Here is an 18,906-nt window from a genome sequence, read left to right as displayed (position 1 = left end):
GTCATAAAGAAAATATTTTTAAACTTAGGTGCAAAGTTCAGAATTAGGCACCTATGACTATATTTAATTTCCTCAGAAAATGGCCTGATTATCAGAGGTACGTTTTTCTAGGTACCTAAATATGGATTTGAGTGCCTAACTTTAGACACCTAATTTTGACAATTTTCTTAAGCTCTGTTTCTCAGTCTGTAAAAATTGAGGAAAATAGCATTAGAGAAGTGTCACGAGGATGATATGATGATTATACAGCACTTTAAAGGTTTAACATTCTATTTAACTATTAAGCATTATAAATAATACTAGAAAATACTATCTTGAAAATGTTGTTGAACAACCATATTTTTCACTCATATCTTCTTACCTGCCAAAATTTTTATCAGAGGAAGCTCTAAAGTACAAAATAGTTTCCACAAGCCTTGAACCTGTAAAGCATAACACAGAATCTTTTCAATATAAAATTATTTTAATTATCAAATTGGGGCAGATTGTGGTACTGTTATTCACAATGAGTACTACCTTGCTACACAAGTGGTCCAATTAAGTAAATGGGACCACATGTGGAGTGAAGTACTACTCAGTATGACTAACAGTATCACAATGTAGTCCATAAACATGTAGTTTTTCTGGGAGGGGTAAAATAATGCTAATGATAAGCACATGTGCCTCATTCTTCTAAGTGATATATTTTAGGAGAAATACTCTTAGGCCTTGTCTCCACTAGATTTGTCAACGCAAGATTTGTCAACGCAAGTTACATCGGTGATCAAAAAGCACTGTAATTACAGTGATTTGTTAACGCAAGATTTGTCAACGCAAGTTACATCGGTGATCAAAAAGCACTGTAATTACAGCGCTTGTGCCTGTTCATACAGAATTCATTATGTCGCTAAAGCGCATCCACACTTGGTGTTCTAGCATTGACAGAGCAGTGCACTATGGGCAGCTATCCCACGATGCAACTCACCACCTTGTGCCATTAGGAGTTGCACTGTGCTCCTCTCCGCCTTCCCTCATCCTGGATGCAGGCTGAACGTCCCATTATGCAGTGATTTCCAGCCATTAATTCTGTGTGTTCCTGACTGCGTTTCACAGCATTTTGCAACAGCCTCCCATTTCCTGAGTGCCTGCCATCTATATCTGAAATGATGGATCCTGCACTACTCTCCACTGTTGCTGTCAGTGTTCTGAACACATAGCAGCTGGTCACGCAGTATATCAGGAGCTCACAATCAGAACAGGAATCCGAGGTGCCTGACCTCCTGTGTGCCATACAAACACACACCACTGAATTACTGTTTGCATTCACAGAGCATCTGCACACGGTGCATCGCTGCTTTTGGATGTGTGAAACAAGCACTTAGTGGTGGGATCGCATCCTTATGCAGGTCTGGGATGATGAGCAGTGACTGCAAAACTTTTGAATGTGCAAAGCCACTTTCATGGAATTCTGTGCAGAGCTCACCCCTTCCCTGCAGCAAGGATACCAAAATAAGAGCTGCACTTCTGGTGGAGAAGCGCATGGTGATAGCTGTGTGGAAGCTGGCAACTCCAGACTGCTACCAGTTGCTCGCTAATCAGTTTGGAGTCAGGAAATCCACTGTTGGACTTGTGGTCTCGTAAGTGTGCAGGGCCATTAACTACATTCTGCTACGAAGGACTGTGACTCTGGGAACTGCTTGAGAAACAGTGGATGACTTCGCAGTGATGGGATTTCCCTAACTGTGGCAGGGCTATAGATGGCACACATATCCCAATTATGGTCTTAGATCATCTTGCGATGGAGTACATCACTAGAAAGGAGTACTTCTCTGTGGTACTGCAGACACTGGTGGATCACCATGGGTATTTCACTGACATCAACAGGGATTGGGTTAGGGGAAGGTGCATGACACACGCATCTTCAGGAACACTGGACTCTACAGAAAGCTGCAAGCAGAGACTTTCTTTCCAGACCAATATTCCAAAACGGGATGTTGAGATGTACACAGTGATCCTGGGAGACCGAGTCTACCCATTAATGCCTTGGCTTATGAAGCCTTATACAGGCAACCTGGATAGCAGCAAAGAGCAATTCAATAACAGGCTAACCAGATGCCGAATGATTTTTGAATGTGCGTTTGGCAGATTAAAGGCTCGCTGGAGATGCTGTTATGACAGGTTAGACCTAAATGAGGACAATATTCCCATTGTTATCGCTGCCTGCTGTGTGCTCCATAATTTACGTGAAGCTAAGAGTGAAAAGTTTGCCCCTGGGTGGCCCACAGAGGCAGATCACCTTGCATCTGAATATGAACAACCAGATTCAAGGGATATTAAACAAGCACAAGAGGAGGGCCATTCAAATCAGGGAGGCATCGAGGGTCCATTTTGAGAATGAGAACCAATACGGTGTTTTTGTAAATAGCACTGTGCCATGCTATGACTGCTATCCAGCTTCAGATGTGTATCAGTGACAGGTGAAAGTACTGTTTGGAACACAGAAATAAGTAGTGCTTATTGTTCTCACAGCTTGTCTTTATTAAATGAAAACAGCTTACAACACAAACAAAACACTGGGCTGGAAGGGAGAAAGCAGTGAGGGGCAGTGTGAGCTATGACAGCTGGGTGTAAGTCCAGCTGTTGCTTTCATAGCTGTCTGAAGGTGTGGAATGAAAGGATTAACGAGATGAGCCAGGAGTTTGGTAGGAATGTGGGGGTGCGGGGAGTTTGAGGAGTGCATGGAAAGCAGTTCTGTAGTGGCTGCAAAGGGGTGGGGGGGCGAGCCTGCATGAACTCTGTCTGCAGTGTCATGATTGTCTTTAGCAGCTCCATCTGCTCCTCCATAGCCTTGATGATGCGCTCAGAACTTGCTACCTGGGCATGGTTTTCCCTCCTTTCCTGTCTATCAATTTTCTGACTTTTGGACACAGATTGTCTCCATGCCCTTTTTTCTCTTTTTGTCACCTCAGAGGACTGAAGGAGTACTTAGATCATCTTTTCTTTGCTTCTCCAAGGGTGCTTCCTTACCAGCCGGAGGCGCTCCTCTGGTCTCATGGGTTTTGCTGTGAAAGCCACATATGTAGAAGCACAAGAAACAATGAACAGAAGCATTACTGTGGGTGCCCTAACACTATAGATGCATTACTGTTAAACACAACTCTTTCTCACTGTCCCCTGGAAAGAGCACAGATCCATGATCAGCCTGGGCATGGTTAGTTTTCCCAGTGGGGAAGGCATCATTCTGGGGAAGAGGTTCCGGGTGGATGGTTGCTTGGGGCATAAATGCAAGTACTTAGGGACCAAATTTCAAATTGTGCCACCATTTTCCACAGGCAGGGGCCAAAGAACCCGGTATCATGCTCCTGAGAGTAAATAGGGATGCTAGGGTGCATCTCCCTCCATGCGAGCAGCTTCAACCCGGGTCCCTATTCTGCTCGCCTGTGCGCCACTTTGGTCCCTGCACAAGTGATTACTGATTACCTACTAGGGGCCGTGCTCTTCTTGACCTGCTGCTCACAAACAGGGAAGACGTGGTAGGGAGGTAAGAGTGGGTGGTAACCTGGGCAGCAGTGACCATGAGATGGTGGAGCTCAGGATCCCGTCAAAAGGAAGAAAGGAGAAAAGCAGGATATGGACCCTGGACTTCAGGAAAGCAGACTTTGACTCCCTTAGGGAGCTGATGGACAGGATCCCCTGGGAGGCTAATATAAGGGGGAAAGGAGTCCTGGAGAGCTGTCTGTATTTTAAAGAAGCCTTATTGAAGGAGCGGGAACAAACCATCCCGATGTACAGAAAGAATAGCAAATATGGCAGGTGACCAACTTGGCTTAACAGAGAAATCTTCAGTGAACTTAAATACAGAAGAGAGGGTTACTCACTTGGTGCAGTAACTGAGGGTCTTTGAGATGTGTGTTCCTGTGGATGCTCCAGTTTAGGTGTGGTTGCATCCCATGCCCTTGATCAGAAATCTTTACAGTAGTACTTGCCCGGGTCTTGCAGCACCGTTGGCACCTCTTCTGGCACATGCACGACCCACCCCTTCAGTTCCTTCTCTACTGTAGAGTCCCATGCTAGAACTCCAAAGTAGAGGGGAGAAGGGCGGGTAGTAGAGCACCCACTGGGACACACATCTCGAAGAACCTCAGTTACTGCACAAGGTGAGTAACCCTCTTCTTCTTCGAGTGATGTCTCTCTGGGTGCTCCACTTTAGGTGACTATAGAGCAGTGCCCCTCGTTTGGTGGAAGGACTTAGGGATCACTTCTCTGTAAAGATGAGAGAACTGTTAGTCTTAGTATAGCATCCCTACTAGATGCCTGATCAATTGCATAATGCCTTGTGAAAGGGTGTGAGGAGGTCCATGTAGCTGCCTTTCATATGTCTGTGATGGGAATGTTGTTAAGGAACACTATAGAAGTGGACCTTGCTCTGGTTGAGTGTGTTCTGGTTCCTGTGGGAGCTTGCAAGTTCTTTTGTTTATAGCACAGTTGGATACATTTTGTTATCCATTTGGATAGCCTTTGACTAGATAGAGTATGTCCCTTTGTGCGTTCTGTGACAAATACGAAAAGCTTATCTGATTTTCTAAATGTTTTTGTTCTCTGTAGGTAAAAGGCTAGCGCTCGTCTGACGTCTCATGTGTGGAGTGCAGTTTCCTGTGCATTAATGTGTGGTTTTGGATAAGAGGTAAGTAAATGTTGTAGCCTATAGAACTAGCCTGCTTGCTTGCATTATTATTATTAGAGATATTTTTCATATATATTTTGATATGATTGTGTGATTAAATAATAAAATTAGATATTTTATTCAGCTGTAATGCAAAGTACCTTCCAGGCCACATCCTGAATGAGAGCTACCGTTAGTATATATATATATATTCAACCTTTGGCTTAGATAAGTATCAATGTATAACAGGATAAGACATATATAGTCATAACCTTTATCCTAGACAAGTCAAGGGACATTAAAAGGGGAAGGGGCTGTCCCCGGTTATGCCCAAGAAACTTTAAAAGAACACCACAGAACCCACAATAAGCTAGAAATAACAAAGGTCAGATAAAAGACCACCTGGAAAAGGATGTGGATACGTCAATAATACGTACGAACCTAGTAGCCAATAGATTATATGTACCCCAAAAGTTTGGAGGTGGAAAGGCCAAGTATGGGCCGGGAAGGAGGATCCATATTCTTGGGGGTATAAGAAAGATGAAATACAGCTCATCAGGGCAGTCGACTGTCAGCTATCCCTGCTTGAAGTTTTATTTAGTGTTAAGATTCATTCTTTTATTTTATATTCTTAAAGTTGTCATGTTGTAAGGTTAGTCTTAGCTTATATCTCTTAGCTTTGAAGCAGTGCTTATTCCACTCAACTCCGACTTGAGAAATTAGACATCTCTTTCAACCAAGTCCAGGAAGGGTGTGAGTATACTAGTTTAAAGCATATCATAGATATATATATCAAATAAGTCTTTACATTTAAGACTGTATTAATCCATTATCCATTTGATTATTCATTTAATTTTCTCTATATCAGTCATTTGTTTATTATTTTATGTTATCTTAATAAATTTATAAATTATACAAATATTGATTATCACTGGAATTTTTCCTGTGTTGTACCCGGGGTCCTTATAAAATTCACCTGAAGCCTGATTAAGGATACGAACCTCATAATCCTTTAATCAGATTAATTGGCAAACCTATTACTCTATTCAATAAATTAATAACTATAAAATCAGGCTACAATGTATAGGTTGATTAACGTGAAAGTATGACACTATTTTTGGTAAACATTTTGGGTGAGGCTGAAAAGTAACATTATCTTTGTGAAAAATCATGTAGGATGGGTGGGCCATGAATGTGCTTATCTCTTCTATGTGCCTGGCCGATGTGATGGCTTCTAAAAATTACACTTTCATAGACATGTGGAGAAGTGAACATGTTGCTAGAGGTTCGAATGGTGTCCTAGTAATGGCCTTAGAACTAGGTTTAGGTCCCATGGTGTAGTGGGATTGTGTATGACTGGGAATACACTTTGTAATCCTTCCAGGAAACATTTTACCATCGGGTAAGTTAATTCCATTGTGATTGATCTTGTGAAAGACAGTAATTGGTGCTAGAAAGACCTTTAAGGAGCTAATTGATAAATCTGATTTTTTCAGTTCTAGGATATATTGCAGGATAGATGGAATGGATGAAGATGCAGCAAGGATTTGTCTATCTCTGCGCTATGAGTCAAATCTGCACCATTTCTGCGGGTAAGTTTTCCTTGGTGATGGTTTTCTACTATTTATTAATATATGTTTAACCTTTTCTGAGCATTCTACCTCCTCTGGGTGGAACCAGTTAGGAACCATGCCGTTAGATGTAGCTTCCATATGTTAGGGTGACAAACCTGACGGCCGTCCTGGGATAGGAGATTGTATTGTGGAGGAAGCATGATTGATTTATATGTTGACATGTTCAGAAGGTCTGAATACCATGTCTGTCTAGGCCAAGTGGGTGTTATCACAGTCACCTTGTCGACTGTGAATTTGTGGATGGTCTTGGGTATCATTGGGATGGGTGGGAATGTGTACAGGAGCTCCTTGCTCCAGTGGATTAGAAATGCATTGTCCATTGAGCCTGGTCCCGGTCCCACCTTCAAGCAGAAAAGATGTCATTTGTGGTTTTGTTTTGTTGTAAAAAGATTGACAGCTGGGTAACCCCACTGACAAAAAATGTTTTTCAGGACTTCGCAGTTCAGTTCCCTCCCATGATTCTAGCCAAAGTATCTGCTGAGGCTATCTGTGGTGGTGTTCTGACTTCCAGGTAGGTATGACACTGATATGCTGATGTTGCGCTGTATGCACCAGTTCCAGAGTTTCATTGATTCGCTGCATAGGGAATGGGATCTTGCTCCTCCTTAATGGTTGATATAAAACATGCAAGCGATGTTGTCTGTCATTATCTTTATGGATCTGTTTTTTATGAATGATAGAAAATGATGGCAGGCATTGCGAACTGCCCGGAGCTCCAGGATGTTTATGTGCAGACTAGTTTTAGTTTTTGACCATCACCCCTGTATCGTATGGTTGTGGAGATGGGCTCCCCACCCTAGGAGTGACACGTCTGTGGTAATCATGATCGATGGTGGACGTTGTAAGAATTGGATTCCCATCCTCGTGTTGCTCTCTCAGGTCCACCACAGTAGGGAATCTTTGACCTTGTTCAGTATTGTTAATATTCTATTTAAACTGTGTCTGTGTTGTCTGTAGACCGAAGTGAGCCATTCCTGCAGGCAACACATATGTAGTCAGGCATACTGTACCATGAATGTCGTAGCCACCATGTGGCCCAGGAATGCAAGGCAATACATACTGTTACTGTTGGCCTGTTTATTACTGGTAGTATTAGGTCTTTTATGGCCTTGAATCTGGGCAGTGGTAATGATGCCCTAGCTATTACTGAGTCCAGGTGTGCTCCTATGAATTCCAACTGCTGTGTTGGGTTGAAAGTGAACTTTTTGTTGTTTATCTTGAGTCCTAGTTTTTAAACAACTCTATGGTTTGGCAAGTCACATGTCTGGCCAAGGTTTGGCTGGATGTCTTTATTAGACAGTCCTCTAAGTATCGGAAGATTGTGATTCCATGTCTCCTCAGATATGCAGCAACTACTGCAAGCATCTTGGAGAAGACCCTTTGTGCCATGGAGAGGCCAAATGGTAATACCCTTGTGTTGTCAGACAGGGTAAGTCTTAGAAAACATCTGTGTGCAGGGTGGATAATAATATGGAAGTAAGCGTCCTGAAGGTCAAGGGCTAAGAACCAATCCCCTCTTTGTAGTGCCAGTAGTATGGTGGACAGTGTGACCATCTTGAATTTTTGTCACCTCACAAACTTGTTTAGTGCCCTCAAATCTAGTATGAGTCTCCATCCACCCGTCTTTTTCTGGATCACAAAATAATGGGAATAGAACCTATTCCCTCTGTGTTGCAATAGTTCTAGTTGAAGGAGATGCTCTATTTCTTGATGTAGCACTTGCACATGAGATGGGTCCCTGAAGAGAGACAGGAAAGGGGGTTGGGTAGGAGGAATAGATATGAACAGGATGATGTATCGACTCGATGATTTCTAACACCCATTTGTCTGACCAGGTGTGATGGAATCTTCGGAGGCAGAATTCGAAGTGGGTGGTCAGTGTTGGTGGCACTGTTTTATGAGTGGGATTCTTCAGATCCTCTACCACATTTTCTAAACTGTTGTTTGGAGGATGTTTTTTGAGAGGTTGAAGATGTTTGCTGCATTTCTCTGTGTCTTTGTGGTCTTTGTTGCCTTCTTTGTGGCTCATATTGCCTATATTGTAAATGGAAAGGATATCTGTGAGCATAGGGTTGAAATCTGTATTGCTTTCTTTTTGTTACAGGCGTGTAAATTCTGAGGGCTCGTAACATCGCTCGTGAATTCTTCAGAGAATGAAGTACCTCATATGTCTTTTCTGCGAACATCTGTACTTTGTCGAATGGGAGATCTTCTGTTTTCATTTGTAATTCCCAAGGTAGACCTGCTGAGTGGAGCCACGAGACCCTGCACGTAACAATGGCCATGGCTGTCGTTCTGTCTGCAGTATCGGCAACATCTAAGGAAACCTGTTGCGATGTTCTAGTTATAAGTTGTCCTTCATTAATAAGTGATTTGAATTGTTCTCTCTTGTTCTCAGGGATATCATTGCTAAATTCTGAGATCTTCTCACAAATATTATGATCGTAATTGAAAAGTAGAGCTGCATAATTAGATACTCTCACTAGTAAAGTGGATGACGAATAAACTTTTCTGCCTAACAAATCTAGTCTCTTCCAGTCTTTATCTTGTGGTGTCAATTTGTAATTTGCCTGTTTACCCCTTTGGTTTGCAGCATCAACCACAAGATAGTTTGGGGGTGGATGGGTAAAGAAAAATTCCATCCCTTTGGCAGGAATATAGTACTTTCTGTCATTTCTTTTATTGGTAGGTGGATGGTGCCCTGGTGCTTGTCATATGGTGTTAGCTGGCTCCATCACTGCTTCATCCATGGGTAGCACAATTTTGATGACATTGCAGTATGAAGGATCTTCAGCAATTTATGATGGGATTCCATAATCTTCTCAAGGGGGATTTCTAGATTTTCTGAAACTCCCTTGAAGAGGTCATGAAATTGTTTGGGGGCCTCCAGAGCTGTTGGGGGGGCCGGGGAAGGGGCAGATTACAGCATCATCTGGGAGAGATGAGGATTCATATCTTGGGGAAGAAGTTTCTTGCTAGAGCAATTATTGTGTCCACTACCTGTGCATCTTCTGCAACTGATACTGACACAGATAGAGGTGAGTGTCTAGAAGATCTCGCCATGCTTCTATGTGGACTGGACGGTCTGCTATGTATTTTTTGGAATAGCTTGACCAGGCATACCAGTTCTGCCATTGCATTTGATATGGCATAGGAGATCCAAACCATGGTGGCCCATACCAGGGATATGCTCTGGTTCCTCTGTAAGGCGCATATCCAGGCACCTCTGCTGATGGTGTGGTGGGGGAGAAGTGCTCTGATGAAAACTGGGCTTCCTCTATTTCACTATCTTCTCCGTTAAGAGAGTGTACTGGTGATAAAGCTTCATCGTGCACGAAATGAAATGGAGAATCCAGTGTCCCTGCTGCAGGTGATTGCAAAGATGATATTATTATAGTCTCCATTTGATGACAAAAGTGTTACTTGTCTTTTTTCTTTAGGGATGGTGCTGATGACAGTGCCTCGTCCCTTGTCGGTGCAGTATTGGCGGAAGATGCCCTCATCAGCACCTTGGCAGTTGTCGGTGCTGTTTCTGGTTCTGATGCCGTTGTGGGTACCATCACCTTTGCCAGTACCGTGATCTTTCTCAGTGCCATGTGTATCTGATGGTGACATAGTCAGCACCGTGGACCAATGATCTCTGCCCCGTGTCCTTCTTTGGTGCCATGCTGGAGGAGGACCGTTTAATCTTTGTATCACAACTCCGCACCAGGACATTTTGAGTCCTTGGGTGCCGTGGCCCATTTCGTACCTGAGGAACCTGTCACCTCCTTGGTTCTAGATGAAAGGGCTGTCACCAGTCTTTTGAGCAAACACCTTTTCTTTGCAGTAGTCATTGACGCTCTTTTCCTGGGAGTGTGTTCCATTTTTTTTTTGAAGAGGGATTGTCTGGCCCCAGGTCAGAGGAGGGTCTGAGGGACTTCTCCATCAAGATGAGCTTCAACTTCAGATCTCTATCATTCCTGGTCCTGGCCCTAAGATTTTTACGAGTGCACTTTCGCGGAACGTGTTTCTCCCAGGCAGCACACACATTGAGAATGGCCATCCAACACTGGGATCACATCCCTATAGGAGGTGCACCTTTAAAATCCTGGTGAACCTGGCATGTCATATATTTCTAACTTATTCTACTCTATTTACTTAGGAGAAGAGGGGGAAAAGTCAACCTTTTTTTTTAAGGAAGGAAGGAAGGTAGGTAGGATCAACTACTGACTAAACTAAGGTAATTTTGACTAAACTAAACTATTCTCTGATTATATTCATGGTAGGATGAGTAAAAATTGTAGTTGCTGAGTTCTTCCGTCTCAGACCATGGATGGTTGAGAAGGAACTGAGGGGGTGGGTCATGCACCCCAGAAGAGGTGTCAAAGGCACCGCAACTGCACACGTGCGACCCGGACAAATACTGCTGTAAAGATTTCTTATCAAGGATGTGACAGCACCTAAAGTGGAGCACCCATGGGGACACCACTCAAAGAAAGGAAGCTTACGAGAAGTGAAAGCGTGGACCGATGACTAGGGAGAAGTATGAAATATTGCTTGAGCATGCAGGACTGAAATCAGGAAGGCCAAAGCACAATTGGAGTTGCTGATAGCAAGGGACATGAAGGGTAACAAGAAGGGTTTCTACAGATATGTTAGCAACAAGAAGGTGGTCAGGGAAAGTGTGGGACTCTTACAGAATAGAGGAGGCAACCTAGTGACACATGATGTGGAAAAAGCTGAAGTACTCAATGCTTTTTTTCCCTCTCTCTTCACAGACAAGGTCAGCTCCTAGACTACTGCACTGGGCAGCATAGTATGGGAAGGGGGTGAGCAGCCCTCAGTAGTGAAAGAACAGGTTCAGGACTATTTAGAAAAGCTGGACATGCACAAGTCAATGGGGCTGGATGCAATGCATCTGAGGGTGCTGAGGGAGTTGGCTGATGGGATTGCATAGCCATTGGCCATTATCTTTGAAAACTTGTGGCAATTGGGAGAGGTCCCAGACAATTGGAAAAAAGGTAAATATAGTGCCCATCTTTAAAAAAAGGAAGGAGGAGGATCTGGAATTTGGCTCCTGCTGCTACTCCTCCTCTAGCTGCTGCCCAAGGTGCTGCCAAGGCAGAAGTCAACATCTCCAAGTGACTTGGAGGAGCCTGCCAGACTCCCCACAACACCCTTCACTGGTACCTGAAACCCCTTGCAGGGAAACCCCCCGAACATTGTGTTTGAATCTTGTTGCTTTTTTAAGAAATTTGGGAGAACTTAAGCGTCAGAAAAGCCTGATTTTTTTCCACACCATGCACATTTGCTGCCCCCTGCTGCTGCCTAAACATTAACATTGTGACATCTCTCCAGTTTATTTGAATACTTGGGGAGAGTCACCATTGTCCCGGTTGTCTTGGCAATGGCTGTCTTGGATTTAGCTCAGACTATCATAACATTATTATAAAGCAGGGTCACAGAAACACTGTGAAAGCACTGTGAGGTTGGATAAACTCCTGCTTTGCTCCTTCATGTACTGTGGAAAGTAATACAGTTTCTTTCCAAAGGGTAATTTTTTTGTTACTTGTTTGCCGATGGGAGCATACTTAACTAATGTTAACGTAAATCATAAAAAGTTGTGAAATACAAAGTTAAAGAATAAAAAGGATGAAAAGGTTGCAAAGTCAATCACTCCATATTAGGAAATGCCAGAATGAACAATGCACATGCAACATTAATTCAGCCCACTTGTATACTATGATACAGTCTCTAATTACATTCAGAAACGACTACCTGTGAAAAGCTTGGTTTAAGTGACTTGCACAACATCACATAGTAACTCGGTGGCAGAAGCAGGAATAGAATCCAAGTCTCCAAGGCAGTATTCAACTGCCCTAGTCATGAGACCATCCTTTCTCTTCCCACCGCCTCCTGCCTCTGGCTATGTCTACACTTAAACTGCTAAAGCGGCACAGTTGCAGTATGGCAGCTGCATTACTGTAGTACTTCAGAGTAGACACTCACTACAGCAATGGGAGGAGTCCTCCTCAAGAAGCAGTAGCTAGGTTGACAGAAAAATTCTTCCATCAACGTAGCACTGTCTATACCAGGGGTTAGGTTGTCTTAACATCTCTCAGGGGTATGGATTTTTCATACTCCTGGGTGATGTATCTGAGTTGACCTAACTTTTTAGTATACATCTAGTTTCATTCACTACAAACCTCCCAATTTCTTCAATAAATGAGGCAGGGATCCTACAGACAATAGACTCCTTCACTACACAACCCTGATTCAGCCCCAGAGTAGACCCCTCCTCTGCACTGAATGAGGCAGGGTTCTTGGGTAAGGAGGAGAGGGAGTAACTAAAGGCTGTATCATAATCCATATGCACAAGGGGGCAGAATAAAAGTTGAATGGATAACTTTCATTATGGCATTTCCTAATTTCAGCGCTTCCATTTGCAGCCTTTAATCATTAAATTTCTATTTCTTATTTTTTATGTTTAGTTAAGAACCTTAACTAATGTTAAACAATTTTTTTTTGTAATATAAATGTGATGTGAATGGGCAAGATTTTAAGTAATTGCTAGATTACAATAACTAGTAACAATAATAAGAAGGAAACTATATTTATGATAGTGACACTGGTATAATTAAGGTTGTAAGAGCCATTCGACATTATTTGCTCATCTTCAACAGAATTTAGTGAAATAGAAATTGCACTACCATAAAAAACTGAAGGAGTTTATGGGGTTATATTGGCAAGAACATTTATTTCTTCAGCATTTAATAGTACTACCTAGTCCTTTTTAACAGTAGATCTCTAACCACTTCACACCACCCCATTTTACAGATGGGGAACTGAGACAGCAAGTAACTTGTCTGAGGTCAGACAGGAAGTCTGTGGGGGAAGGACAGAATGCACACTGAAGATCATTCCACACACATGAATTAGTAGATTAATTGAGTCCAAATTCCTCATGGCATTTTTACAAGAAAGTTTTCTTTAAAAGGTAAAACATTGAGGTACAGACCCTGTAAAACAGAAAATTCTGACACAACCTTAACTATAATTTCCGTGCTGAGAGACCATAATACTTCCAAATGACACCATAACAGATAGAAATGTCTTGTTAATATGATGAATGGAGATGTTTTGACCGAACCATCCGGTACAAGGTAACAGATGGTATCTTACCATGTCAAAGGGTGATACCTTGCCATTTCATGGGATGGCAACTACACATGTCAGAGGAGTAATATACATCTTGTTTGTATCAATGTATAAAAGAGGGTCTCAGATGAAGCATCTTGGTCCAGCCAAGGGGGAACGGGAAAGTCCTGCCATTTATTGAGCTGGTTCATTGTAACAAGCATACATGTGTTAGTGATCCTGTAGAGTCTAAGGGATACTAGGACCGTGCTTTATCTACAATAAACCTGGCCTGATGCCTTCGTTTCTGAAACAGGTCCCTGGTCTTACTGAATAATACAATCATTGAATAGTTTCTTGGTTACCTGTGCAGAGCTGGGATAGCACACACATTAGGAGAACACACACGCAGCCAACAACTGACAACACTGGTGACCCCAACTGCTGATGTGGTAAGTAAACGAGCTGCCTTCTGTAGGAATCGTGATCTTACATGGCAGAAAATCACAAGCTGGGTAACCCCCTTATCCCTTCCCTGCAAATCTCACCAGAGTTTAATAAGGTATGGACACCCCATGTGAATTTAAAAAAAGATAGTGGGGAAGAAATATGGAATGGAATCTGTACAGCTAGGGCAGAGACAGTAGCCTGGAAAAATAATGAGAGTAAAAAACGTACACAGCATACCACAAAACTGGCAGGGCAACTAACAGAAACAAAGAAAGAGGTAAAATAATTAAGAAAAGCAGCAAAGCTCTGGAACAATCCTGCTCTCCTAGCAGGGCAGCAAGCAGTCCAGAGACATTATACGTTGCAGCAAGCACAGGAACCGAATAAAACAGTTGTAAAAAATCTGCAAAAAAGAGAAGTGCCATTCCCTGTTATAAATATTTGCGGTCTACAACAGGCTTCAGGTAGTTACCCTGTGCCTGACAAATGGGGACAGAAATGGAAAAAGGTGGCCCTAGGAAAATTAAAATATGAAACAGGGGCCACCACATTTCAACCATCACCGTATGATAAAAGCCTGGTTCTGGTAAAACTTAAACTGAGACCTAGACTGATGCTTGTCAGAACAAGAAAAGTAAGTGCACAGGAGGGAGAAGTAGCAAACAATACTTTCGCTGGATTGGTAAATCAAATAAAGGAAAAAATGGAACAGTTCACAGAACACATTAGAAGCCAGGACCTGCAACTTGATCACAGGGGAATGGATAGAAAAGAATTTCAAAGTGTAAAACTGAGTAAGCAATTTAACATCTAGAATTAATGCATTAACACAAGGAGTTGCCCCAAAACAGTTAACTACAGCAGGCAAGGGCCCTCCAGCAATCCATTTGACATGCAAACAAAAGCAGCAGACATTGGGGAAACAAAAACAGGGTTACTTACCAGTAATTGTTGTTCTTCGAGATGTGTTGCTCATATCCATTCCACTATAGGTGAGTGCGCGACCCGTGCACAAGTCTGCGGAAGCTTTTTTGTCCTAGCAACCCCGGCAGGTTGGCTCCAGTGCCCCCTGGAGTGGCGCGCGCATAGCGCGGCATATAGGGTGCTGCCGACCACGCAGGCCCTCAGTCCCTTCTTTTTGCCGACTCCGACAGCGGGGACGGAGGGTGGGTGTGGAATGGATATGAGCAACACATCTTGAAGAACAACAGTTACTGGTAAGTAACCCTGTTTTCTCTCTTCGAGTGGTTGCTCATATGCATTCTACTATAGGTGATTAGATAGCCATATCTTTGGTGGCGGGAAGGAGTCACTGGCGAGAGGCCCTTCTCAGCACGGCTCTGCCGACGGCTGCGTCCTCTCTTGCCTGCTGCACGATGGCATAGTGAGAGGTGAAAGTGTGGACCGATGACCAGGTTGCTGCTCTGCAGATGTCCTGCAGGGGCACTCGTTCCAGGAAGGCCGCAGAGGAGGCCTGGGCTCTGGTTGAGTGCGCCGTTACCGGTCCCGGGAGTGGCACCTTCGACCTCTCATAACAGGTGTGGATACAGGCGGTGATCCAGGTGGAGATGCGCTGGGTGGAGACAGGTGAGCCCTTCATGCGGTCCGCGACTGCCATGAACAGTTGTGTGGACTTCCAGAACGGTCTGGTCCAGTCGATGTAGAAGGCCAAGGCTGGCCTGACGTCCAGCGAGTGCCATCTCCACTCCTCCTCCGAGCCATGTGGTTTAGAAAAGAACACGGGGAGGAAGATATCCTGGTTATAATGAAACTGGGACACCACCTTAGGCAGGAAGGCCGGGTGGGGTCTCAGTCGTACTTTATCCTTATAAAAGACCGTGTAGGGGGACTCCGAGGTCAAGGCTCTTAACTCGGAGACCCTCCTAGCCGATGTAATGGCTACTAGGAAGGCTACCTTCCAGGAAAGAACGAGCAGTGGGCATGTAGCCATAGGCTCGAAGGGGGGTCCTGTGAGAATAGTAAGGACCATGTTTAAGTCCCAGAGAGGCAATGGGTCGCGAACCTGCGGGAATAGCCTCTCTATCCCCTTGAGGAACCTAATGGACATTGGGTGAGAGAAGATAGACCTCCCTTCCACAGGGCAATGGAAGGCCGAGATGGCCGCCAGGTGTACCCTCAGGGAGGCCAGGGCCAGGCCCTGCGTCCTTAGGTGCAGCAGTACTCCAGAATGGCTTGTATGGTAGAGCCCAGTGGCACGATGCCCCATGACTGCGCCCAGCAACTGAAACGCTTCCACTTTGCCCGGTATACAACCTGAGTGGAAGGCTTCCTGCTTCCCAAAAGGATGCGCTGGACTTGCTCCGAGAAGCTCTTTCTCCCTCTGCTAACCACAGAGCCTCCATGCAGTCAGGTGGAGGGAGTCCAGGTCCGGGTGGAGCAGGCGACCCTGGTCCTGGGAGAGGAGATTGTAGCGCCTCGGGAGCGGGAGCGGCGTGGCGATGGATAGGTTGAGCAGCATGCTTTACCAGTGCTGTCTCAGCCATGCCAGCGCGATCAGGATGATGTCTGCTCTATCCCTCTTGATTTTCAAGAGGACTTTGGGAAGCAGTGGAACTGGGGGAAAAGCATACAGTAGTGGCCCCGACCAGTCTATCAGGAAAGCGTCCGAAATGGAGCCCTGCTCGCGGCCGCGTAGTGAGCAGAATCTTGGGCATTTCTTGTTCTGTATTGTTGCAAACAGGTCCAGATGGGGAACACCCCACTTCCGGAAAAGAAACGCTGTGACCTCCCCGTGAAGTGACCATTCGTGGCGGGGTAAGAACGACCTGCTGAGGCGGTCCGCCTCGTCATTCCTCACCCCTGGGAGGAGAGAGGCAACCAGATGAAAATCGTACCTCACTGCAAGGTCCCACAGTTGAATCGCCTCCTGGCACAAGGCCGAGGAGTGTGCTCCCCCCTGTCTGTTGATGTAAAACATCGCTGCTGTGTTGTCTGTGAGGACTTGCACCACCCTGCCCATCAGAAATCTGAGAAAAACGTTGCAGGCTAGGAGGACTGCACGGAGCTCTCAAACGTTTATGTGGAGGCTCCGCTCCTGTAGTGACCACAGACCTTGTGTACTGAGGTTGCGGCTCATGTGGGCCCCCCAACCAACATCGGAAGCGTCTGTAATCGGTGTTACAGAGGGAACCAGGTCTGCAAATGGGACTCCCTTCATTATCTCTCTCGGGTCTGTCCACCAGTTCAGGGACGCTAGGACCTGGGGCGGGACAGTGACTACCCTGCTCAGTGAGTGTCTGGCCGGGGCATAAACAGAGGCTAACCACCCCTGAAGGGGGCTGAGCCTGAGGCAAGCCAGCCTCACCACATATGTGCATGCCGCCATGTGTCCCAACAGCTGGAGGCAGTGCCTGGCTGTTGTCGTGGGGGACCTCTGTAACACGGAGATGATGGCGGTCATGGTCTGGAACCAAGGTTGTGGGAGAAAGGCTCTGGCCTGCACTGCATCTAGGGTGGTCCCGATGAATTCTATGAGCTGTACAGGGGTCAGCGTGGACTTCTGCTCGTTGATGAGCAGCCCCAGCCTGTTGCATATCGCGCACGTCAGGGCCAAGCTGTTTGTCACATGATCCCTGGTCTTTCCCCGAAGCAACGAATCGTCTAAGTAGGGGAAGATTTGAACCCCTCTGCGCCGCAGGTAGGCTGCCACCACCGCTATGCACTTTGTGAACACCCTGGGCGCTGAGGAAAGGCCAAAGCGGAGGGCCGAAAACTGGTAGTGGCAACCAGCTACCATAAAGCGGAGGAAATGTCTGTGGCCCAGGAGGATAGAAATATGAAAATATGCGTCCTTCAAATCAAGGGCGGCATACCAATCCCCTGGATCCAGTGCGGGAATAATGGAGGCTAGGGAGACCATGTGGAACTTGAGTCGTCTGATGAACCTGTTTAGACGGCGAAGGTCCAGAATAGCCCCTTTCCGCCTGAGGCCTCCCTGGAGAAGGAGTTGCCTTGGGGATAAGGAAATACCGGGAATAAAACCCCCTGCCCCTTTCTGTAAGGGGGACTTCCTCCACTGCCCTTAGGCGGAGCAGAGAGCGGACCTCCTGGAGAAGGAGTCTGCTCATGAGAGGGGTCCCCAGGAAGAGGGACGGGGTAGGGGTGCAGAATCCGGCAGAAAGGCCGAGAGCTGCATGAAAGGCCTGAGGACTGTAGCCAGGATGATCGACCTCTCCGCACCACACTCAGCACCCAGCACTCTGAGGTTATGCCCTGCTCTTGGTGAGCCTTGAAATCAGGGAGTGGGGTCCTCTGGTCCCTGGATGTCGTGTCAGGGGGAGAGGCCCGGGGGAGGAGGACTGTGGCAGGGGACCCCTGGATGTGTCAGTGGCAGGGGACGCCCTTCCATAGGGTCCGACTCTTCTTCGGACGACTGGTCATTGCCCTGTGGGCTCTTAGGTGGGGGAGGAGGTTGAGTCCTCATAGATGGCAGAGACCCTGTTCCCTGGGTTGTTTGTGGTGGCCAGGGTCCCCAGTAGGGCCATTGCCATGGTCCTTGCACCCATGTCGGTACCGGGCCCGGTGCCGGGTATGAGGCAGCCCCTGTCTGAGCCGGGCTTACTGATCGTCGGCTCCTCTTGCGCTGCCCCTTCGCTGGAGATGGGCTGCGCGACAAGGGCGAGCGGTTGCGGTGGCGCTTGCTGGGCCGGCGGGGAGGAGAGTAACTGGAGGATGATGAATACCTCCGACGTGCCTCGGTTTTACGGCGATGTTTGCCCGTTTGAACCCTGGGACTGCGTGAACTATGTCCTCTATCAGGACTATGGCGCGGTACCAGAGGGACCCCTGGTGCCGAGAGCTCCAGTGCCGGGGCCCGTACCGGGCTGCGTGAGTGGGTCCATGAGGTGTGTCGGTGCCAATGATGTCATATCAGACTGTGTGTTAGGGACTTCAAGGTGTGTTGGCGGTGATGCCCGTCCTTGGGTGTCGGGGATTGAGGACGCTGATGCGGTGCAGGGTCATCCCTCGGTACCGTACGTCGCACCGGGGAGCGCAATAGGGACCTTGATTTATACCGGCACCGATAACTGTCCCTGGGTG

The 18,906-nt window shown here is 46.0% G+C and overlaps 1 protein-coding gene across 1 annotated transcript in view; it reads right to left on the bottom strand.

Moving 5' to 3' along the window:
* The window catches only part of POLN (DNA polymerase nu), a 187,022-nt gene that overhangs the window by 123,649 nt on the left and 44,467 nt on the right, over positions 1–18,906 (bottom strand). Inside the window, exon 8 of the mRNA XM_067567696.1 lies at positions 362–422. Coding sequence (XP_067423797.1) covers positions 362–422 — 61 coding nt within the window. The remainder of the gene's footprint in view (positions 1–361; positions 423–18,906) is intronic.

The sequence above is a fragment of the Emydura macquarii genome, unplaced genomic scaffold (assembly GCF_026122565.2).
Source record: "Emydura macquarii macquarii isolate MOO-44397 ecotype Brisbane River unplaced genomic scaffold, CSIRO-AGI_Emac_v2 contig_2795, whole genome shotgun sequence".
NCBI lineage: Eukaryota > Metazoa > Chordata > Testudines > Chelidae > Emydura > Emydura macquarii.
The sequence above is the reverse complement of the archived record's forward strand: the minus strand, read 5'-3'. Positions and strand labels throughout refer to the sequence as shown.